General features: G+C 39.3%; 1 protein-coding gene across 2 annotated transcripts; it reads left to right on the top strand.

The window, feature by feature from the left end:
- Positions 1–275: 275 nt before the first annotated feature.
- HACD1 (3-hydroxyacyl-CoA dehydratase 1) lies at positions 276–23,244 on the top strand. Of its 2 annotated transcripts, none has more exons than XM_025001009.2 (7): positions 276–355; positions 12,176–12,293; positions 12,475–12,493; positions 12,574–12,662; positions 14,175–14,296; positions 19,149–19,327; positions 23,073–23,244. In XM_025001009.2, the coding sequence occupies exons 2-7, from the start codon at positions 12,198–12,200 to the stop codon at positions 23,153–23,155; spliced, it is 588 nt and encodes a 195-aa protein (XP_024856777.1). In that variant the 5' UTR covers positions 276–355; positions 12,176–12,197; the 3' UTR covers positions 23,156–23,244. The 2 variants fall into 2 exon arrangements, with proteins under 2 accessions (XP_024856777.1, XP_002692150.1); XM_002692104.6 differs by lacking the exon at positions 276–355 and adding an exon at positions 1,225–1,547.
- Positions 23,245–25,831: the final 2,587 nt, after the last annotated feature.

Raw genomic sequence — 25,831 nt, 5'->3', positions numbered from 1 at the left:
CAGGAAGAGTGGACTATAGCCCACCAGGCTCCTCTGTCCATGGGATTTTCCTGGGGAGAATTCTGGAGTGAGTTGCCATTTCCTTCTCCCTTTCCCACCCAGGAATTGAACCCAGGCCTCCTGAGGCATCTACTGCATTGCAGGCAGATTCTTTACCACCGAGCCAGCAGGGTAGCCAAGAATGACCTAACAAGCAGATCGGTTTCCTTGGCCCGTGCAGCATTTCTTTCATTGGATGAACCGAACCGGGAATTGTCCCAACAGCGGTAACACTGATTTTGGGTGACTCAAACTGTCAGGCCTGTGAGTGGTTTACATGAACTATTTCACTTAAATCTCACAACGACCCCACGAGGTAGGTTTTAAATTTATTCTCATTGAGGAAATTGAGGTATGAAGAGATTTTAGTTGCCCAAGTTCACACAGCTACTAAGACTGGTGGAGCCAGGAATTTGGGGGTTGAATTTCAGTAATCTGACTCCAGAGCCTGTCTTCTTAACTGTGTGCTTTAGGAGGAAAGAGGAAGAGTTGTCAGGAGCATGTGTATCTGAGGAAGGTTTTTGTTTGTTTGTTTGTTTGTTTTTGAGGGAGATAGAGTGGATAACAGCGAGATACTATGTTTCCTGCGGGAAGGGTTCTTGTTAGCTTTACAGCTACAGATTGCCTCTGTCTGTTCAAACTTTTCTCCTTTGATATCTTGTCACGTCCTGTTTCCCCCTGACTTCCTGTGTTCCGCGCTGCACTGCCATCAGTGCCCTTAGATCACTGGCTCCAGTGGAATCCACGCAGGTGGGGCGATCCGACTGCACCTCCCGCCCCCGAATACCTGCTCCACTGGCTGTGAAAAGCGAAACAGGGTGAAGTGGGGGCTCCTTCCCCAGAATCTCTTAAGAACGAGTCTTTGGCGGGAAGATACCTAGGCCCCTCTCCACATCCAGAAATTTATCTTACTAAAGTCTTGGGCGGGGCAGGGCTACGCCAAGTCCAGGTGGGTTTAGACTCCGTGCACTAGCAAGGCTCCCGTGCACTAGCAAGACTTCCCCGGCGTTTCTAAGAGGAGGTTCCCCAGTCCGTGAGGTTTCCCCGGTAGAGGGCCAAGAGATCGTAACCAGGGGCTCCCAGAACCCCCGCGCCCCCCAGGACCCCCGCGCCCCCGCGCCCAGGCCAGGCGGGCAGGCCTTCGCGCGGCGCGCGCTCCCGCGGGCCGGGGGCGGGGCGGCGGCCGGGGGCGCCCGCTCCTCCCACTGCGGGCGGCCGGTTTGGCGGCGCTGAGCCCCCTGCGCGCGGCACATGGGGCGCCTGACGGAGGCGGCGGCAGCGGGCGGCGGCGCTTCAGCGGCGCGCTCGGCCGGGCCCCCTCCCGCTCCCCTGTCCCTCTCGTCCACGTCCCCCGGCTGCGCGGCCGCCATGGCGTCCAGCGAGGAGGACGGCACCAACGGCGGCGCCTCGGAGGCGAGCGAGGAGAGGGAGGCGGTGGGCAAGCGGAGGCGCCTGGGCTTGTTGGCCACTATCTGGCTCACCTTCTACAACATCGCCATGACCGCGGGGTACGTGCGCCCAGAGGGGGCCCTCCCCGCGCCGCCGCGCCCCCGACTTTGCGCGCTCTGGTCGCTGGCAGAGCGTGCCCGGCTCCCGGGAGGGGCGGCGAGGGGCCGGGTGCGCGTGCGCGCGGGTAGCGGGGTGGTCGCGGCGCAGGGGTGCTTGCGGCGCAGGAAGGGGGCGCGGACGGCCGTCGTGGGGGGAGGGGCGCTGCGCCTCGGGGCTTGAATGGAGCGGGGCGGGGGGGCCGGGCCGTGCTCGCCCGGCATTGCCTAATACGGTGCACGGCGCGCGCGGCGGCCGCGGGGCGCGGGCCGGAGGTTAAGTATAGACCTGGGCAGGAATGCGGGGCCGACCCGCGGGGGACTCTGCCCCCGCGGGCGCCACCGCCGCCGCTGCTGGTGAGGAAGCGCCGGGGTCCCACCGCCCCCGAGCCCGGAGCTGTCGGGAGAGTGGCCCCAACCCTCTTTCCCGGTCGCCGGCCCCTGGACTGCACAGCCTCGTGCTCCGGATCGCTGGGCAGAGTTTGCTAACTGTTCCTGTCTCTGCGATTTTTTTTTTTTTTAAGTAATAGTGCGCCCGAGAGCTTCTTACCTGGGACGATTTTCCAAATACCCTGCGGGATCGGAGTTTGGCACTGGTGTCCAGGATCTTGTGGCTCCGTGACTGATACTCTGTACTTTTATTTCTGGCTTTGAGTGCGATTTACAAGTTAAAGTTACACAATGACTATCATAGCTCTGCAAAGAGCTGCCGCAGTGACTTTTAAAAACCTGCTGGGAAATGCTCTTCCATTTCTAAATGGCATTGCCTTTAAAAAAAAAAAAAAAAAAAAGCTGTTTTCCGTTATCCCACGAAGTATTACTAACCTCTAGAAATGTAGGGGGAAAGCTTAATATCGAAAACTTTCTCTAGAGCTTACAGAAAACTGTGATTGACCGAGATTTAATGAATGATTTGAGACTGTGCTGAGTACTTTTGTGCTTAATGCCTAACGAGGACTCACTGTGGGGCAGGCACTGTGTCGGTCCATCTAGGTGTAATGTGTCATCATTGGTCCTCTACGACTGTGAGGGGCGCATGATGTTAAATTTGATAGAATGGGAAACTGAGGCACAAATAGATTAAGTAACTTGCTCAAGTTCACACAACCAATAAGTGTCAGACTTAGGCTTCAGTCCAGACAGTTTGACTCCAGAGCCCTGTTACTTCTGCTTTCCACTCTCAAGTTTTCTAATCTTGAAAAAGAAAACTAATTGACTCACATGCTACTGGAGAACAGTTGGGTACCCACTGTGTGCTACAGCCTGAAAAACATTGTTTCTTCTGTGCTCATCTAATCCAGTTAATAAACACTGGGGAAGCCTGCCATTTATTAACTTGTCTGTGGTCCCTTTCCTTTCCAGGCCACTTTCCCTTTTGAAGGCCGAGTTACCTTTTGAAAAAATGAAGATCAGTGCATACCTCCAGTTTAAAGCCTTCAGTGACTTTGCATTACCTCCACTGGTAATGGAAGGGATTTAGGCTGTCATTCAAGGCAATATCTACCTGATTACTCTTCCCAGTTTTATTGCTTTTGGTATCTCCTCTCAGTCAACTGTGCCCTCAAAGCACCGTGCAGTTTTATTTTCACAGCTCTCTCCGTCTTTGCTCAGGCTGTTCATCCTGTGGATGATATTCCCTGTGTTCCTGCTATGACTTTTAACCAAGTCACCTCTTTGAAGTTTTCTGAGTGTCTTACCCCACCTGGAGCAGAATTAAATGTTCTCTCCGTTGTGTTCTCAAACTTCATTCCTGACTTTCCTATCTGGCTCGGCAAAATCACTGCTTCTCCGCAAACTTGTCTGTCTCCCAGTTGTTCAAAGGCAAGGGAAGCAGAAATAGAATAATCCATATAACTAACTCTTTGGAAGCTTTCTAGAGGCGTTGAGATTTGAAGAAAGAATAGGATTTGCATATGTAGAGGGTGGATATTCCAAGTGAGATGAGTTCTGAAAATAGGCATGAGATGCAATGAAACTTACTGATTTAATTGAAGGGACATAGTGCAGACGTTGTGCAGATGAGGTTGGCAAAGCTGTGGTATGCAAAGTGGGACACACACGTGTACATTGAGTGGTTTGGAGGTTCTTTTTTTCTTTTGTGCCTGCTTTTTTTCCCCCAGCTTTTTTGAGTTGTAACTGACAACCTAACACTGGGAGTTTAAGGTGTACAATATGATTGCTTGATGTATTACTTGGTATATGTATATATTACAAAATGATTTTCATCATAAGATTAGTTAGCACATCTGTCACCTTACATAGTTGCCATGTTTATTTTGGGATGGAGAACATTTAAGATTTCGGATCCTAGCAACTGATTTTTTTTTAAATTGAAGTTTAGTTGATTTACAGTGTTGTGCCAATCTCTGCTGTATATATGCTCTGTAGCGTAGTGACTGGAGAAGGCGATGGCACCCCACTCCAGTACCCTTGCCTGGAAAATCCCATGGACGGAGGAGCCTGGTGGGCTGCAGTCCATGAGGTCGCTAAGAGTCAGACGCGACTGAGCAACTTCACTTTCACTTTTCACTTTCATGCATCGGAGAAGGAAATGGCAACCCACTCCAGTGTTCTTGCCTGGAGAATCCCAGGGACGGAGGAGCCTGGTGGTCTGCCGTCTATGGGGTCGAACAGAGTTGAACACGACTGAAGCGACTTAGCAGCAGCAGCAGCAGCATAGTGACTTAGTTATACACATATAGACATTCTGTTTTTGTATATTCTTTTTCATTATGATTTATCATAGGATATTGAATATAGTTCTCTATGCTATACAGTAGGACCTTGTTAATTTAGTCTATATGTAATAGCTTACATCTGCTAATGCAGAGGTTCTTTTCGTTTATTTGCTTGGTTTTTTTGCTTTTAGCAGAACTTTGGAAGGTTTATTGATATTTTTGGTAATAGTTTTGAAATCAAACAATATCTGAGAAATGAAATTTTTACATAAGTGTAAAAAAGAAATTGCCTAATTCTATAAGCTCAGCATGACTCTTCATTTTTCCTTGTAATGTCTCATGAGAGTAACTGTTCAGATTTTTACTCAAATTACCATACTCAGGGAGGCCTTCCCTGGCTGTCTTCATTTAAGTAGAAGCTGCTTACAAATCACTCCTTATCCCCTTTGCCTGCTTTGTTTTTCTCCATCATGCTTGTTACCATATAACTGTATGATGAACTTTACTAAATCATCTTGTTGCTTATTGGTCTGCTTCTCAAACCCTATACAATGTTAGTTCCATGAAACTCTCAAGAAATATTGGGTTGGCCAAAAAGTTCGTTTGAGTTTCTCCATAACATTTTACAGAAAAACCCAAAGGAACCTTTTGGCCAACCCAGTATTTGTTGAGTAAATGAATGTACTGATATTATAGAGTATTGTAGTTACAATATCTACTCTGTTGGATATTCAGTTTTCATGCATTATTTCACCAAATATTTCCATGTAGTTTTCAAAATTACACTTTTTCATGGTTATATAAAAGTGAATAGAGTTAAGTTACAGTGATAGTCTAAATCATGCCTCTGATCATATTATCCTTTAATTTGTTTCTCTTGAATAACTTGTTTAGGATCAATTCCCAGAGTAGAACTACAGGATGTAATTGATTTAGTTAAGTAATAATGTAATTTAAAGGATGTGAGGATTTTTATGGTACTTGTTCACAATAGATGCTTGGCTAGGAGCATTTTCTCTCTCTTCTTTTTTGCCACAAACACTTTTGAAGCCTGCATGTATTTGTGCATTGTCTTAGGTCAAGTGAGAGGCAAAAGCTAAATATTTTAGGCCCTGTGCTTGGAGAAGTGTTACCAGGGACATTTATAGATTGCAGTAAAAGACGGGATGAAGTAAGTGTTCTGCAGAGGTGTCATGTCTGTAGGTAGGGAGAATCAGAGAAAGGTGTGTGTGTGTCTGTGTGTGTATGTAACCATTGCATTCTAACTGAGCTTTGAAGGATGAGCAGGATTTACTTGGCAGGGTTGAGGAAGCAACAGGAGTTAGGGTACAGAGATGTGACACCACTTGACATGCTGTTGGGGTGAAAACAAGTGGATCTGAAGCATAGGCTGGGACAGAAAGATGTACTGGTAACCTGCCCCTTTGCGCAGGCCTGACGTGCTTCCCTATCATGTTTGGATTCTAACCTGTAAGCAGTATGGGAAGGTGATAATTGAAGGTTATGTTTTCACCCCTTTTTAGCCGGGTAACCTCAGATAAGTTCCATAACCTCTCTGACCCTGGGTTTTCTCATCTGTCAAAGGAACAACACAACTACTTTGCTAGATTATTACAAGGAATTAAGTGGATATGAAGTGGTCAACGGAGATGCCTGACACATAGTGGGTGTTTAGAAATGATAATTCCTATTCCTAGTGGTGACTTGAAAAGTGCACTTTGTGCAGAAACTGATATATTCTCACTGTGTACATGGTGTGTGTTAGCAGAGCACCAGACCCAAGGTTCAGGCATGTACATTTCTCAACTTGGTAAGTAATAGACATATATTTTATCCCTGGGGAGGATGAATCCATGTGTGGATCTGTGACAGCTTTTGTTTTTTTTTTTAATTGGAGTATAGTTGCTTTACAGTGTTGTACAACAAAATAAATCAGCTATATGTATACATATACCCCCTCCCTCTTGAATCTCCCTCTCAACCGCTACCACCCCACCCCGCTGCATACCATCCCTCTAGGTAATCACAGAGCAGGGCTCCCTGTGTTATACTGCCGCTTCCCACTAGCTAGCTATTTTATACAATGTAGCATATGTATGTCAATCCTACTCTCCCAGTTCATCCCCCACCCTCTGTGCCCACACATCTGCACTCATGTCTGTGTCTCTATTCCTGCCCTGCAGATAGGTTCATCTGTACCATTTTTCTAGATTCCACATGTATGCATTGATATATAATGTTTGTTTTTCTTTCTGACTTACTTCACTCTGAATGACAGACTCTAGGTCCATCCACATTGCTACAAATGACCCGATTTCATTCCTTCATTATGGCTAAGTAATATTCCATTGTATATATGTTCTACATTTTGTTTATCCATCCATCTGTCAAAGAACATTTGTTTATTTATTTATTCATATAAATTTATTTATTTTAATTGGAGGCTAATTACTTTACAATACTGTAGTGGTTTTGTCATACATTGACATGAATCCGCCACAGGTGTACATGTGTTCCCCATCCTGAACCCCCCCCCTCCTGCCTCCCTCCCCAAAGAACATTTAGATTGCTCCATGTCCTGGCTATTGTAAATAGTGCATTTTATCCATTCAAACCACTCAATGTCTTCAACAGATAAAGTTTTCGAGAAAGAGAAAGGAGGAGAGATGAGTGGATGGATGGAAGGGGGCAAAATGTATAGATTGACATAGTCATAAAAGACATAGCAACTAATTACAGTGAATGAATCATTTCAGTCATGATTTCTTCATTTTTTTTTTTTTTTTTTTGGCTGTATTGTGTATGAGATCTTGGTTCACTAATCCAGGTCACTCCCATGCCCCCTGCATTGGCAGCACTGAGTCCTAACCACTGGACCACCAGAGAATTCCCCCAATTACGATATTAAAAAATTCTGAGACAGTTGTATCTTAACTCTAAGTTTTGTGATTGAAGAAGTTCTCATTCAATTTTTCACATGGGATAGTGGTGTTTTGGTTCCGTTTATAGACAATAAACCTTTGAGAAATCCATCATTAAGCATTTATCAATCATATTATAGAATGTATGAGATTTAATTCAGAATAATCAGAGAGGAAGGCTTGTGGGGAGAGAAGTGAATAGAAGTTTGGATGAAACAAAATTATTTGTAAGATGATATTGGTTGGGTCTTCCTGTGGTCCAGTGGTTACTCTGTGCTTCCACTGCAGGGGGCACAGGTTCAATCCCTGATTAAGGAACTAAGATCCCATATACCTTGTGGTCAAAAAATAAAATGAATTTAAAAAAATTTAAAAGATGGTACTGGTTGAAGCAGGGCAGTGGCAAACAGGGTTCATAGTACCATTCATGCTCTCAGTTCAGTTCAGTTGCTCAGATGTGTCCAGCTCTTGGTGATCCTATGGACTGCAGCACACCAGTCTTCCCTGTCCATCACCAACTCCCAGAGCTTGCTCAAACTCATGTCCATCGAGTCAGTGATGCTATCCAACCATCTCATCCTCTGTCATTCCCTTCTCCTCCTGCCTTCAGTCTTTCCCAGCATCAGGGTCTTTTCCATTGAGTCAGTTTTTAGCATCAGGTGGCTGAAGTATTGGAATTTCAGCTCTACACCTTTCATTCATGCTCTACACCTTTGTATATGTTTGAAGTTGTTCATAACTTTTTTTTTAAGTAGTGTTGAAATTTTAAAAAATAGGAGATATAGGTGTAGATAACCAAGTTCTTAAAAAAGCAGGTGGTCTCCAAGAGATATTAGGAGAAAAAGAGGCACCAGAAGACATCTGAAAGAGAGAGCTCCACCTTCAATAAGAATTTTTAGGGTCATCACAGCCATAGCGTGTAAGGAGGAGTTTAGTGAGTGCCATAGGTGTTTAGGAAATGATACATCTCTCTCCTTGCTACACTGTTGTGTCGTCTCCACTTACTAGAACTATGTCTTATCTCTAATTCCCCAGGACCTAGCACAGTACCTGGCATAGCAATAAATGTTGATACTGAAGCTGAATGAATAAGTAAATGAATCAAGCAAGTAAGAAACCTTCTACGTGTGGAACACATGTTTATATTTTCCAAAGAGAGTGTCTAGGTTCATATTTGTGTAATTGATAGCTCTGAAATATTTTTTAAGAAAACTTTCCAGAAAAGAATTCCGAATTGTAGAAGCTCTAGTTGCTTCTGGAAATCTTTAAAATTATAATGACTCAACTGATGGATGCAGCAGTCCAGGGTTACTTAAATGTAGGACCCGTAAGAGAAATTTTGGTCCTCATTCTTTGTGATGGAGGGCTTAGGAGGTGAGAATGGATTAGTTCAGATGAGCTTCTGGCTGTATTTATTGAAAAACAGGTGAGAGGTTAGCATAGATGGTTCCATGGTCCTTTATAACCCTAGAGTGTTCATTTCTTTTATTTCCAACAGGTTAATTAGTGGTGGTATTCGCCTAATACTGTACTATTAATAGTTGGTACAATACTGCCACCTATGGGACAACAGTAAAATGTGTTACTGTTAAGGATGCTTGGAGTTTTATATCATGCTTTTAAAAATATACAAAACTTATCATCTCGATGAATCTTCTGATGAATTCTTTGGTAGGGTAATAATTTTTGTTTTGCGCATGTGGTATCTTCCTGGTCCAGGGATCAAACCTGTGTCTCCTACATTGGCAGGCGGGTTATTTACCCTGAGCCACCAGGGAAGCTCCAAATTAAAACAACTTATGAAGCTTGTTTTCTTACTAGAAGTCATATAAGGCCTTGGAATTGAGGATATTGAAAATCATAACATTTTACAACTGGAAGGTACCTAAAACATCCTTCAGATGAGCACACTCAGATGAACCCAGCACAGGATTAAGTGTTGGGTCCAGTGTGGAGTGAAACCATGAGCTGAATCCAGGAAGCCATGGTGCAGTAAAAAGAGAACAGCAATGGGCTTTAAGAGACCTCCACCATGAACTTACTCTAAGCCTTAGGATAAGTCCTTAGATGTCTCTGCATGGTGATTATCTTGTATTGAACAATGGCCTTCAAACTTTCCTAATAACATACTACTATCAGCTGAAATATCTGAGTGTAACACTCTGTATAACTTTAAAAATTACTACAATTTAAATACACGTATTTTTATGATTAGCTAATATCCCCAGGCTGGTAGCTTAACTGGTAAAGAATCTCCCTGCAGTATAGGAGACGCCCACTTGATCCTTGGGTTGGGAAGATCCCCTGGGTCGGGAAGATCCCCTGGAGAAGGGATACGCTACCCACTCCAGTCTTCTTGGGCTTGCCTGGTGGCTCAGATGGTAAAGAATCCACCTGCAATGCGGGAGACCTGGGTTTGATCCCTGGGTTGGGAAGATCCCCTGGAGGAGGGCATGGCAACCCACTCCAGTATTCTTGCCTGGAGAATCCCAAGGACAGAGGAGCCTGGCGGGCTACAGTCCATGGGGTTGCAAAGAGTTGGATATGACTGAGCGACTAAGCACAACACACCAGGTACAGTGTATACTTAGGGCCTGACCAGTACAGTGGAGTAGTTGACGAGCATAGACTGTGAGATGAGTGGTGGGTTTAAGTCCCAGCTGACTGGCTCTATGGCCCTTTCTCCTATTTCCACAGCAGTGAAATAGGATAATAGTAGGTGCTACCTCATAGGGTTATTGTGAGGATGAAATATTAATATGTTAACTATATATATAGAGAGAGAACAGTGTCTAGAACATTGAAAGCACTCTACAAGTGTACTTGCTATTACTTTAATACTTCTACATTTCAAAGGTCTTTGTGATAGTTTCAGACATTTGCCTGATTTCATGTCATTCTCACTAGAAAGTGATTGTTCTTTACTCATTCTGTGCTGAGGAGGGAGCATTCCCAGGGTTGAAGTGCTGTTCTGCTATTTTCTCACTGTTCTATTGAATCTGCTTTTCATCCCACTCAATCAGTCATTTCTTCACAGGCACCTTTAAGCCATTTGTCTATTTTATGAGTGCTTTTTAATTAAAAAGTTAAAAATGTGTAATAATTTTTTAATTCATAAATCCATTTAACTAGTCACTTTGGAGACCACTGTTTCTAAAAGCCTGGGGCAGCTATTCATTTCCATGAGTGTGTTATTAAAGATGTTTAAAAGTTACAGGTGATGCAACTTTTTTAAACTTCAAAGCGCTTTTGTAATTGCAATGGGAAAAATGACCTCTTATCAGGGACTCTTGGAGATTGAGTATCTGACTGGTGAGAAAGCTGGTGTCCACAAGTTTGATTTGTGTTTGTAAGTACCATTAATTCACCACAACTACATTTAATGTATAAGTGGACAAAGGAGCTGAGTGGGCTACGGTTCGTGGGATCACAAGAACCGGACCCAATTTAGTGGCTAAACCACCACCAAGTTGAAAGGGGTGGGGATGTGCATTTTTTCTTTTTTGAAAATGAACCCTTTTTAAAAAAAGTGTAGTTGATTTACATTATTAGTTTCAGCTGTGCAGCATAGTGATTCAATATTTTTATAGAATATACTCCATTTGAAGTTATTATAAAACAATGGCTGTATTTCCATGTGCCATATGATATATCCTTGTTCCTTATTTATTTTATATATAGTAGTTTGTGTCTTTTAACCCCCTATTCTTGTCTTAATCCCTCTGCCCTTCCCTTTCCCACTTGGTAACCACTAGTTTGAGAATCAGGCTGGGGCTTCCCCTGGTGGCTCAGTGGTAGAGTCTGCCTGCCAGTGCAGGAGACATGGGTTTAATCTCTGATCTGGGAAGCTCCCACATGCCGTGGAACAACTAAGTCTGTGCACCACAGCTATTGAACCTGTGCTCTAGAGCCCATGCTCCACAACAAGAGAAGCCAGTGCATTGAGAAGCCTGTGCGCTAGAGAGTAGCCCCTGATCTCACCCAGAGAAAACCTGCATGCAACAATAAAGACCCAGCACAGCCAAAAATTATAAATGAATAAAAAAACATTTTTATAAAGGTTAGAAAAGCAGGTTTACATCTGACCTTCTATATGTGTTCCTTCTGCAGCACCACAATTGTTTTTATTTAATGGAAATTATAAAAAACATTAATGGTTCTTATTAATGACTTTTACTTATAGCTATATATTTGTATAAAATACATATTTATACACATACAGCTCTTTACATCAACTCTTTATATAATTATGAAATACTTTATAATAACTTCATTTTTCGTAGAGAAACCTACTTCTTCAGTCTGTCAGTTTATCTGCTGAAACCAAAAATACAGTGCACATTGTTTGACATTTGAATGTAGCTGATATTGAATACGGGCTTCCCTGATAGCTCAGTTGGTAAAGAATCCGTCTTCAATGCAGGAGACCCCAGTTCGACTCAGGAAGACTGCTGGAGAAGGGATAGCCTACCCACTGCAGTATTCTTGGGCTTCCCTTATGGCTTAGCTGGTGAAGAATCTGCCTACAATGCAGGAGGCCTAGGTTTGATCCTTGGTTTGGAGGATAGCCTACCCACTGCAGTATTCTTGGGCTTTCCGTGTGACTTAGCTGGTGAAGAATCTGCCTACAATGCAGGAGGCCTAGGTTTGATCCTTGGTTTGGAGGATAGCCTACCCACTGCAGTATTCTTGGGCTTCCTTTGCGGCTCAGCTGGTAAAAGAATCTGCCTGCAATGTGGGAGACCTAGGTTTGATGCCTTGGTTGGGAAGATCCCCTGGAGATGGAAAGGGCTACCCACTCCTGTTTATTTCCTTGAGGAGTCAATGTGAAAATAATGTTTGTCATTTCTTCCTGTGGGTTTTTGAAAATAGAATAATGAACTGAGCATATTAACACATACATGCTAGTACTGTATAAGTTATGATGTATCTTTTCAGGATTCAGGAGACTTCATTCTGACAGAGCTTCATAAAATGCTTTTCTTTTCTGTAGGTGGTTGGTACTAGCTATTGCCATGGTACGTTTTTACATGGAAAAAGGAACACACAAAGGTTTATATAGAAGTATTCAGAAGACACTTAAATTTTTCCAGACATTTGCCTTGCTTGAGGTAAGTTTTCAATGATGCTTGTTTTTATATCATATTTATTTGAAAATATGTCTGTTGGAGCAGAATCAGTCTTATTTTGCTTATTACTTACTCCCCATAGACTCACTTAAAACCAGTGGAGACAGGGATTTATTTTATGCTATTGACATGTGATTTTTTTTGTTTGTTTGTTTGCTTACAGATAGTCCACTGTTTAATTGGTGAGTTTTTTTTTAAATTGATTTTTATGTTTGGCAGAGATTGCATTTGGGGCAGTGGTTGACGTGTTTTTCTTTTTAAGGAATTGTACCTACTTCTGTGCTTGTGGCTGGGGTCCAAGTGAGTTCAAGAATCTTCATGGTGTGGCTCGTTACTCACAGTATAAAACCAGTAAGTGACATGACACTCTGTCTACTTGAGCCAGCAGGAAAGCTTTCTTATTAACAGGAACCCAAAATATTAACCTGACTATATTTCAGGAAGCAGAACCCTTGGCCAAAGAAGGGTTGAGTTTGGATGTAAGTGGGATTGTACATTGAGTTAGCGCATTCATAGAATGGATTTGAAACACCAGCAAACCCCCAAACTGGCATTTTTATAGCCATAATACACTCTCCTCTGGAGTTTTGCAGTTTTTAAAATCAGTGTTCCTCTGCTCAATGTTCTGTGGCAGCCTGGAGGGGGAGGGGAGCTTGGGAGAGAATGGATACGTTTGTATGTATGGCTGCTCTACTGTGCACCAGAAACAAACACAGCGCTGTTAATCGGCTATACTCCAGTATAAAATAAAAATTTTTTAAATAAGTAAAATAAAATGCAGTAAATTGTTCCTATTCTGTCACATAGTGAAATGAGAATTTTCTTTTCTGTTGAAGTTGTGTGTATTGTGTTTGACTATGTAATTGAAGTTGTCAGTATAAACAGTTCCTTTTTCCTCATTTAGCATCGAGCATTGTAGCTAGAGACACAAAGTTAATCTAGCTCTGTAGCTCTGAATACTTGGAAAAGACTCAATTAAAAGTTAGAAGAGTTAAGGAACTTAGAGAAAAATAAGCTTGCTACTCATTGAAGCATGACAGGAGACAGACTCGAGTCTAATTAATGGCTTAAAGCCTTTTAGACAAACAAACACCATGTTTAGCATTTCAAGCCACTGGGCCTCTTAAACCCATGACAGAAGCATTTCCCACATGGGCCCTCCTGACCTTCTTGACATCCTCTGGAGCCTCCTGTCTACTTGAGGACTGCTCTCTGGCCTCCTCTCCTTTCCCTCAGATGCCTGATTTATCCTGTCTGCTTGTGGTGACACATAACCTCCCTTCCATGGCCTGCTGGGCTCATGGCCTCCAGTCTGCCTGGGGACAGATGGCTGACCTTCTGCCTTTTACTGCTCTATACTTCAAACCTCTCGACTAGAATCCTTCACTCAGCTGACTCAGTCCACCAATGCCTGCCGTACAGACGGCACGGGACACACATGTACACTGGACACACATGTACACGTATAAAATCAGGCCCTCATTCAGATTGCCTTGTCATTTAAGAGCAGGAGGCCAACAGATAAATAAAAGGGATCAATCAGATAAAAAGAGATGCTATTCTGGACAGTGCATACTGGTTCTGAGAGGCTGATATTGTCCTGGGATGGTTGAGTTATTGGCTGGAGCAAAAGGGGACAGAGAGGACCCAGTAGAAATTCAACCATTCCTCTGTTAACAGCATATTTAAATCTGATGTTGGTAAAGACCTAGGTAGTGGTAACTGCATTGAATTGTCTGTATTGCATCTTTCTAACCCTAACTCTCCATTATAACAAAAGGCACGTAGTAAATAATGAAAAAAAAAAAGTCTTCATGGAGAAAGAAGTTCAACGAACCTATGACTTTCTCTGTAATTCTGCAGATCCAGAATGAGGAGAGTGTGGTGCTTTTTCTGGTCGCATGGACGGTGACAGAGATCACTCGCTACTCCTTCTACACATTCAGTCTTCTCGACCACTTGCCATACTTCATTAAATGGGCCAGGTGGCGATGATGTCTTGTAGTTTAGTTGCTCATGGTGCTGCTCATGGTGCTGCGCATGCGTGTTTTGTGTGCTGAGCTAACACAGAAAATTAAAATGTATGTCTTAGCCATGTGTTGCTAGGAGGCTGTCATTTTGGATATTAGCAGTTTATAACTTGCATTCTAAAGGCTTAATTTAATGACTAGGGAACAGTCATATTAACATATATCTTGAGTGAAAGCAGTGCCAGACAAATTATGTTAGTCCTTAAATAAATCCCAAATTGGTCATTCATTTTTCCTTGAAAACAAGATATACATCTGTGGAATTATATTAAATCAACTCTTGACCCAAAATACGGCGTTTTGTCTGATTCACTAAAATTTTCTTTTTGACAGCTCACAAACTCCTTATTCTACAAACAAAGTTAGGAAAATAAACTAAAACACTAAAAATAAACTATAAAACAGGCAAGCTTTAGAAACAAAATGGATATTAAAGAAATTTTTCGAAACTTTCAGCCCCTAGAAATTTTTTTTAACATGACAGACTTTCACTGAATTAAATACATAATGTTCTTGTAATTGCTAAAAGTGATCCTTACATCAATCAGTCATTAATATTCAACCTATGTCATCTCCACATTTTTAGTATTTTGTATATACAATGTCAGCTTTGTGTGTGTATTAAGTAGCAGAGACAGTTTTTAAATGTCATCCTTATTTGGAATTGTATTATTTGGAAGGAGGACAACATTTATATTTCAAAGGTTCTAAATATAGTTCTCCCAAAGCAACAGTTTTTAAAGTAAAAGATATTCTGTCCTTTTTAAAGGACAAGTTTACATTGCTCAAGTTTCCAAATGCTCAAGTTTGCATTCTTGAGCAGCTGATATTTTACAAAGTTATTACAAAAACAAGACTGTTCTTTGGAGAACAGATCACAAGTCAGCATAGATTTGTTCATTTCATTCTCTTCATACTTATAATCAGAAATAACAGTGATAATAATAACATACCCAGGTGTGAGGACAACAAAATCTCTATCCTCTTCTGATGCAAGAGAAAAAAATAAAATGACTAATAGGTGTGAGAAACACTGGGTGGGGAGAAATGTAGGGAGGCTGTTAGAGTAAGAGATGTCTGTCCCATATATGGCTATGTACTGGATTGGCCAACAAGTTCATTTGGGTTTTTGGCCAACCCAGGAGGTAGGTAGATAGATAATAATAGATATTAATAGATAGATGAAGTGTGTTAGTTGCTTAGTTCTGTCTGACTCTTTGGGACCCCATGAACTATACTGGAATGGGTAGCATTCCCTTCTCCAGAGGATCTTCCTGACCCAGGGATCGAGCCCGGGTTTCCTGCATTGCAGGCAGAGCATCTTTACCATCTGAGCCACCAGGAAGGCCCTTAATAGATAGATAGATGGATAGATATCCCACATAGGTAGGATAAAAGAGTTTGATGGTATCTTCAGTCTTTAAATTTTTAAAATTTAGCTATGAAAGTAGTATGTTTTCATTATAAAAAACACAAACAGTTTTTAGTCTATATAATAAACATGAAAAGTTCTGCTAGTATTCCTACCCGACTGCCCTGCCCTCCCCTTGGAGAAAGTTGGGAGTTCACCATCCAGACTTTTTCTTATTAACAATGGGAACACACAGATGTGAGTTTTTGAAAAATAAATGAATGACATGATACTTGATTTTTGTTTATATACTGGAGCTCTTGTTTTCTTTTTAAAATTGGTACAGGTCCATTTAGAGCTTGCTCTCTGTCTCTTAATGCTGCATCATATTCCATAGGATGAATGACTCAGTTCTCTATTGCCAGAATTTAGATTACTTCTGGTTTTCTGATACTCTAAATACTGCTTTGTGATATCAAAACAATGCTATATCCATATTTCTGTTATTTTTTAAACAAACTCTGGTATTAGTACATAGCTAATATCAAGATAATCCATATCTAGTGTCAGACTTGTTTTTGATTACCATATACTAAAAACCTAACACTTTTTCTTAAGAATAAAAACTTAAAATTGTCTATATTCCCCTTATAAAAGATAATCACTATTAATTATACTATCAATATATATCCTTTCAAACTTTTTTATGTTCTCTAGCTCTTTTTTTGTGGCTTACCATTTTGTATATAAAGTGAGTGAGTGAATCAAAGTCACTCAGTCATGTCTGACTCTGTGACCCCATGGACTGTACAGTCCATGGAATTCTCCAGGCCAGAATACTGGAGTGGGTAACCATTTCCTTTTCCAGGGGATCTTCCCAACCCAGGAATGAACCGGGGTCTCCCACATTGCAGGCGGATTCTTTACCAGCTGAGCTACCAGGGAAGCCCTTGTATATAAAATAAGGCTTTAAAATTATAATTTGAGCTTAAACATTTTATCTGCTGAAGGTTACACTGCCATTTATAAGCGTTTGGTTGGAAATAATTTATTTTTCCTGTACCAGAAATAATTTATTTTTCTTGTACCAGAAAATTTAATCACTCTAGCAATTGGGCCTTTCACAAGATTAGCAGTTTGGAATGTGGCTGGATGCTAATCCCAGAATGTGACTCACTGTCATTTTGCATGACCCCAGTCTTTCAGACCCTCCAGCACCTTTGAAAATACTAATTCAAGATATAGTCTCTTTTTATTTGCTATATTTATAAAATTTGTTTGTGGAAGGTAATGATCTTTAATATTTTGTCTGCCTTTTAGAATGCATTTGCATGTCTTGAATTTCTGGAAAAGTTCAAAATTCTACCATTGCATGTTTAAATTTGCTGTCAGAAATCCTTTGTCAGTTGCCTTAATGATAAACAGGTTCCTGTAAAATCTTTCAACTTTGAAATGCATATTTTAACATAATACATCATGTCAGTTCATCATAATCACGAATAATTACGTTTCATGTAAAAACTCATAAAGATCCCAAACACCTATAGGTATTTGCCCACCCCATTAAACTAACCTAAAATAGCATTTATATTTATGTTCGAATGTTGAAGCCATTCTTAAATAAAACTTCACTTTAAAAATGGCTTCTTATTTATAAAGCATTGCCCTACTATGATGATTTGGATATTTGGATATGATTTGATTCTATTTATCTGTCAAAAGTGTTCCTAGAAAAGCTCACTGAATAGATAAATGTTTATTGTTATGCTTTCATACTGATTTCTTTTTATTTTCAAAAATGCATTCCCTTAAAAAAGTTTTTGATGACAATTGGGAATCTGTAAGGAAGCATCATATGTTTTTTGGAATATTAGTTAAATCTCTCATGCTGCTGCAGAATTTAGAGACTTGGTGACATACAACCTTTTTAAAGTGCAAATAAAGGCAATTAAATTATGTAATTTTTCCCCATTTCATTGAAAATAATTAGTTTTTATGAATTTGACATACTTTATTCTGAGTGATTTTTTTTTTCAATTAAAGAACAGTCCTACCCAAAAAAAGTCATCTGAGAGCCACATAAAGTTAAAAAAATACTTAAGTTTGAATGTCTTACTTGAGAAAGGAATATCAAATGTTCAGTTATGTGCTTTTAAATTGAGATAGGAAAAGATTGATATAAGTGATATACACAGAACAGCACAAGGTTGATGAGGACGGCGCTATGCACACGGCAAGGAGGGGGCATGCAGGGACTGTTGAAGAATCATTCTTCTTTCTTTCCCAGTTCATCTATTTTGGCAAATAATTCTGCCCTCCTCTGTCATCTCTTGTCTTTGCATACATATCCTTGGCACATAGAAGTAAGGCGACTTTTAAGTTGTCTCCAAGCTCCTGCCGTATTCACACATTTGACTTCTCTTTACAAATATGTCTTAATTCCAACAAAATGATTAAAATCCAGATCAATTTGCTTGCTTTCTTTTTCCACCAAAATTTTGACCTTAACTTCTGTGGTAACTATTATAGAGCAACTGACTTGGAAAAAACTGATTTTTTTTTTTAAATGGAGAAATGTTATTACCTGGGGTGCTTGAGGCTGTCCTGTTGGCCCACCAGTGGAGACTTTGCAGGGTACCTCTAACTGTAGGCGGGAGTGATGCCAGGCACTTGCAGGCTCAGTGTGTGTGAGAGGATGACCTGCAATCCAAATGAACAAACTGTGATTTGGATTTTAACTAGAACTTTCTCAGCTCCATTTTAAGCAAGCTAACTATTCCTTTAATATGCAGATTCAGGAAGTGACCCATCTTCCTTTGTTTATCATGAAAGCAATTTTAGACAACATGTTGGTTAGCAGTTATTGATGATGCTTCAGATGGTTTTTATCAGTTTTCTAACATAGGAGTTTCTTTTAATTAATAACCACAAAGTGTTTTCCGAATGCCTCCAAACAACTATTTTGGCAGTTTCAAAATTTAGATCTAAAATTAGAATCGTAACTGGCCTTTTAAAAACATAGCATTGGATCAACAAATGACTAGCTTCAGGGGAAAAAATCAGTCAGTGTGATTCCAGGTGTCCAAGCAGCTACTTTTACAATATTTTACAGTGCTTATATTTACTTTACAATAGACTGTAATAAATACTTGTGTTATTTATTATACTTAAAAATCAGTCATTGACTTTAAAATTTATAGTTCAGTCCTATAAAGTAACTTGACTTCTTACTTTATTAAGATCTTGCTGTTTAAAAGGGGAACTGCTAGAAGAAAAAACCTGACAATAATTAAATTACTAAGCGAATGATTAAAGTATAAAAATTAACTTTGTATGTGAGATTAATATAAGTATATAGGAAGGAGAATTTTTAAACTTAAATAAAGTAGTAGCAAAAGAATTATAAAACCCAGTAATTATTCTAGAAAAATAATTCTCAGATTATTCTTTCTCCAGATATAATTTTTTTATCATCTTATATCCTGTTGGAGTTGCTGGTGAACTTCTTACAATATACGCTGCCTTACCATATGTGAAGAAAACAGGAATGTTCTCCATAAGACTTCCCAATAAATACAATGTCTCTTTTGACTACTATTATTTTCTTCTTATAACCATGGCTTCATATATACCATGTAAGTATGTATCTGTTAGCACTCTGATGTAGCATACACTGTGAAAGTGCTTCGAAAGATGTCAGAAGATTGACATATATATTCTATGATATATGAAATAGATAGCTAACCAGAATCTACTATACAGCACAAGGAACTCTACTGTGCTCTGTGGTGACCTAAAGGGGAAGGAAATCCAAGAAAAGAGGGGATATATGTGGACATAGAGCTGATTCACTTTGCTATACAGTAGAAACAAGCACAATATTATAAAATAACTTTACTCAAAATTTTTTTAAAAAGGGAGAAATCATGTCTTACAAATACATCAAAACCTCTGTTCAGTTCCATAATTTGAAATAATTGAAAGGCAAATTGTGAGGAAAAAAGGTAAGTAAATTAACACACAAATGACTGCCTTCTCAAAATCATTTAAAAATAAGCTTAGTATGATTTATGTTTTTAAAGAAAAGATAAGCCTACAGTGAACTCTTTGAAAGCATTTAGAATTATGTATCTGAACAGAAATATTTTATCCAAGGAAATCTGAGGTCATTTTTATTCATTAAGCACATACTTAGAAAAAATGTCCCAAGGTGCTTTTTAGTCTTATGTGTGTTTCCCTATGTACTAGAAAATAATGAATGAGCTACTTTCTTAAGGTGTTTCTAATAACTCAGCCTTTTCACTAATTTCTTCTCATCTTTGAATAGTTGCAATGAATTGATGAGACTCTATTCATTTCATTTAAATACAGAATGGTGTATCTTTATGTCAGATTTTGATAATCACTACCAGGAAATGTGAAGATACAGCAAGACTGTTGTTTGCCCTTGTCAATAAAATTAGAGACTCTGAGGTCAGTGCAGGAGAAAAAAGAAATGAGAAACATTTATGGAATAAAAAATCAACATTGACACAGTATGAAATATTTCATTTAGAGAGGATGAGCATAAAATTTGGCCACTTCTTTGGGGCCTCCAACTTTTAAGTTTTTCTGAAGTAAAAATTGATGTGATGGTCATATAGTGTTTTTATTTTTAGTTTAATTTTTTAAATTAATTTTTTTAATTTTTTTAATTAATTTTTAAAATTATTTGGACTATAATTCTTTTACAGGTTGGTGTTCATTTCTGCCATATAACGTTGTGAATCAGCCAGAAGTAATACATTTATAACCCCTCTTCTGGAGATTCCCTTCCAGCCCCCAACCATTCCATCCATTTAGGTCATCACAGAGCACCAAGCTGAGCTCCCTGTGCTGTATAGCAGCTAGATATCTGATTTACATATGGTGGTGTATATATGTCAGTGCTACTCTCTCTATTTGTCTCCCTTCTCCCTCCTCCCCTATGACCCCCATGACCCCAGCATTCACTGCAGCACTATTTACAATAGCCAGGACGTGGAAGCAGCCTGGATGTCCACTGACAACTGAATGGATAAAGCAGATGTGCTACATAAATACAATGGAATATTACTCAGCCATAAAAAGGAACAAAATTGGGTCATTTGTAGTGATGTGGATGAACCTAGAGCTTGTGATACAGAGCAAACTAAGTCAGAAAGAGAAAACCAAATATTGTATATTAATACATACATGTAGAATCAGTGGTACCAATGAACCTATTTGTGGGGCAGGAATAGAGAGAGATGCATACATAGAGAACGGACTTGTCATATGTTTTTATTCCCTGATTTTCTCTCTTCTCAGTCTGACTCTCCTCTTTCTCTCCACCAGAACGAGTTCGGGGGGCTCAGGGACGCTAAGCCTACAATACTTGTTTCTTTCCCTGATTTTCGCAGCATCTAGTGAATAGCAGCACACCTGGAGCAAAACCACACTTGCCCCCTGATATAGGTTCAGGTCTTGAGTTCCCTTTTTCTTCACAGTCACTGAGGCATGTCTGTGAAAACCCAGGGTCCAAGAGATCATGGTTTGAAACCATGAAACCAGTAACTTGTAAGAGCGCATTTTCAGGTGTCCTGTGAAGACTGGCCTTTGCCAGTAGCAGCTTCTCAGTTTATCAGGCTGTCAGTTACCTGAGACCCTGCTCCTGCTGGAGGATCAGTCAGTCAGTAGGGGATGTTTTTCACCTAATGATTAGTATTAGTTTTGATGTTATTGTTTAGTCTCTAAGTAATGTCTGACTCTTTTAAATGCTTTGCCAGTTACAAGTATAAAAGTATACTTTGAGTGCTTATCTTAGCACTCAAAACAAGTCTGATGTAATAAGGATGTTATAGATGTATTTGCAAAACTTGGTCAGTTAGCTTTAAGTCTACATTGCCTGAATATATTTAGACTGTTAGATATAATATGATGGTTACATTTATGAAGGTGGATAGTACCTACTTAAATAAAAAGTAAAATCTTTGATGTATTTTGGCTCCATTTGAGCTAAATTCTATGAGTACTTATCCATAGTTCCCTGAGCAAAATATTCAGAGCTTGTTTTGTCATTAAATTCATTCATTTTGGTTATTCTGTTAATCATTTTCAGATATATTTTTTACATTTGTATTATTTATAGCTGATGTTAATTTGCTCATCCACTAGCATTTACCCTATAATTCAAAGTACTGGTTCAAATTGACTCAAAATAATTCTCCAAATTCAACAGGGTGGACAACCATTTGTTTAACTAATCTAATACATGTGCATTTGTGTGTTTGTAGATAACAGACCACCCTTATGCCCGACCAGTAGGGGTTTTTGCTCTGGGCCCACACTGATCACTTTTCCACACAGGACCCCTTTCCTTCAGATCACATCCTAGAAAGCTGGAACCATGGAATTTGCTACCCAGATGGCACTGGGCATGCATCCAGGGACTGCCTTGCTCTCTTCCCCAAACTGTTCTCCTGAGGGTTAACTGCGTCACCTGTGTGCACGTCCCTGAGACAAGGGGAAGCTATTTGGGAGGTGGATGGATGCAGCTGGGTTGCGTGGAGTCGGACATCCACACAGATGTTCCTGAAACCCCTCATGACATAGGACAGCTGTTAGAACACAGAGAAGGGGCCAGGTTGCTTTGTGCTGCACTGTTCTGGCACAGTATTCCTAAAAGTTATAGAAATCTTCTTTTTTCTTAATCAGAGTTTAGTTGCTTTACAATGTTGTATTTCTGCTGTACAGCAAGGTGAATCAGCTATACATACGCATATATCCCTTCTTTCTCACCACAGAGCATTGAGAAGAGTTCCTTGTGCTATACAGTTGGTTCTCATTAATTACCTATTTTATGTATAGCAGGGTATACATGTCAATCCCAGTCTCCCGATTCATCCCACACGCACCTCCCCCACTACCCCGTGGGTGTTCATATGTTTGTTCTCTATGTCTATGTCTCACTTTCTACTTTGCAAATAGGTTCATCTGTAGCATTTTTCTAGATGCACATATATGCATTAATACATGATATTTGTTTTCTCTTTCTGAATTACTTCACCCTGTATGACAGTCTCTAGGTCCATCCAGAGTTATAGAGTTCTCAATTCAAACATGGCCTTCCACGTCATTATAAAGAGATATTTAAGAACATATTTAAGTTTACTAAAAAAACTGACAGTTTATGGCATTAAAACATTTAGGCATATGGTATAGGAGCCTCCATTTGTACCCTTATGCTGAGCCCTGTAAGGATTAGGGCGGTAGCCATGGTGCATGACGGGCTTGCTCTCAAAGATCACCATGTTTGAGAGGCTGCAAGTATAAAACATTTCCAGCAAAAGCTTACCTTCTTGTTCTCTTTTCTCCATTAAGTGTTTCCACAACTCTACTTTCATATGTTACGTCAGAGAAGAAAGGTGCTTCATGGAGAGGTGATTGTCGAAAAGGATGATTAAATGATCCCCACAACAAGGTGCTTTTTCCAGAATAACCAGGATTACTTGAGTCCAAGTTTTAATAACAAGAATAAACAACTTGATAAATATTGCGGGTTGTATTATTTCTTAAACTATAACTTGGGGCATGTGGTATTTGCCAATATTTGTCTTCAGATTGTGCCAGCTCCATTTGCTACGAGTATAAACTCCTGGGTAGGTGATGATCATCAAAAAAATAATTGGGTATATTACCTGGGTTGGGGGTGGGGCAAAAGCTTCAGTAGTTTTTAAGTTTCACTAAGTAATTTTTGCTACATAGGTTCAAAGCTTTTAAAATCAATATTTAAAAATTAGTTTAATGATTTAACATTATGATGCCTGCCAGTGATATTTGTGTGATATTTATAAATGAAACTAAATACAGAATTATAATAACTTGTTAATAATGTATTGGCATTTCTTGAACCCAGGGTCTATTTCTCTGAAGTATAACAGGTAGCATTTTTGATTAATAACAGCTTTTGGAAACGTGGACATAATTTGCTAGGATAAATCTTTTGATTTAGATAAAGTAGCCATATAAAAGTCAAAAATATTCAAGAAAATGTCACAGTTGGAAAATAGTCTTTAGAAATGTGTTTAGGCCATTGAAATTACTGCTAAGCACATTTATTTTCATTTGAATTGACTACTCAAGGTCAACCTTTCCAACTGTAAGGATTTTAACAGATTAGAAAGAATATAAGTGTATACCTAGTTTCACTTGTAAAAGGAAAAATGATAATATCGAGTCTGATGGTAACATTGGGTCTGTTACATTAAGAACTCTGGCTGAAAAAGGCTGCTCTATACTGTGGGATCATCTAATGAAATTCATCTTGGGATATACCTTTTTGGTACTTAGGTAACAGAAATTTAGGATATGATCTAAAATAGACTTATTTTATTCTGAATTTTGTTGACCAGTAAAAAGTCTTATAATAAAGCTTCTGTCCACATGTTTAATAGAAAGATACACTGAAGATAATCTAATCATGCTTTAATTCTTAAGTATATCCTTTAAAATTTTCCCCTCTAATATTAAGGTATATTGCTTTCCTGACCTGTTTTAAAGAGAATTTTAAATATGTGACTTTAAAAAAAAGGAATTTTTTGCTTGCTATAGAGGTGTAGGTATAATTTTGGCTTTAGTTGTTCTGTATTGTTTCCATTTATAGTTGACATGTAATGTGTCACTTTTCACGTTTTTCAGAATTGCTTATTTTGTGTTATCACTTCCTCTTCAAATGATTTCATGTGGAAATTTGTAGTTCAGAATAGTTTTGCAAGCTTACATCTTAGACAACTTGATTTTTAAAAGGTGCTATTTCTTTTATTACATTTTAATATTTTCTCTGTAATATTAGGTTACTAATTTTCAAAAATGCAATGTTCATTCTGTATTTATTTGACTTTAATTGTTTTTATCTTGAATTTTTATATGGAAGAAATTTTCAGGGACTTTTCCCCTTTGGTAACGTAGTACAAGAAGTTCACATGCTTATCCTGTTAGATGCCTGTCTTATGAAAAGTATTTTCAGTCTTCTTCCTAAAATTTGCATTAATTCACCTTGTACGCCTAACCAGCAGATTTAATACTCTTTTTTTCCCCTTAAGTGATGGAATATCTTGAAGTAGAAACTGTGATCAACTTTAATAAAAATGCAATACATCAGACTATTCAGAGACTATGTTAATATGCTCAAAGTATGCCTAAACTTTAGATTTAGTTTATCTTCGGGATCTTTTATTTCAGCTAATTCTCAGCCATCCTTTGTGTAGAAAATAAAGTGCTTAAATGGTAATTTGATTGCAATAGGGAGAAATATTTGAAAGTCCTTTGCACTTGTCTCCTGTGATAGAATCTTCTTTGGAAAATCTCCCAAAGCCACTATAACATTCCTTTGAGTATGCACATCAGGCTTGAATCAAATAGATTTTGAATTCAGTCCTGAAGATTTTGGATTTGACAAACCATATACCAAGAAATTTTGATGCTAGTAACTTCCAATGGGATTTGACATTCCTTACAATTCTAGTTTTAAATTTTTCATAGCTTTATAGTTTAATATATCACACAATAATAGATATAATATGCATTTAAAATTTTTTCCACAGTCTTTTTTTGTTTTTGTTTTTTTTAACTTTTAATGGTTCTCAATTTGTTATTTTTGTTGTTGTTCTTTGGCTATACCATGTGGCATGTGGGATCTTAATTCCCCAACCAGGGATTGAACCTGCATCCCCTATAGTGGAAGCACAGATTCCACACAGATTCTTAACCATTGGACTGCCAGGGAAGTACCTCAGTTTGATATTAATAAAGCAACTTCCCTAATAGTTATAACTTAATGAAAATGCCAAAATAAATATTAAAATGTCACTTTTCACCAAAGGCTTTTGTTCTTTGACATCTGTAGGATCTCAGAAACATTACATCTTCAGATTGTTAAGCATCTAATTATTATGCCACTGTCTCATGGTTTCTGGTGATATATTACAGAAGTGATATAAGATTGTGCAGTAATCCCTTCCCCTCCTCTCTGCCCCGAAGAATATTTGTGCTCATTGTGTGCCAAGGACTGTTTAGGGAATTAACATCCTCCTAGCATACGTCTGTCTATCCAACATACACAGTGAACCTCTGACATAATT

Source organism: Bos taurus, chromosome 13, assembly GCF_002263795.3.
Source record: "Bos taurus isolate L1 Dominette 01449 registration number 42190680 breed Hereford chromosome 13, ARS-UCD2.0, whole genome shotgun sequence".
NCBI classification, from domain to species: Eukaryota; Metazoa; Chordata; class Mammalia; order Artiodactyla; family Bovidae; genus Bos; species Bos taurus.
Note: the sequence above shows the minus strand (reverse complement) of the source record. Positions and strands in the feature narration are given on the sequence as shown.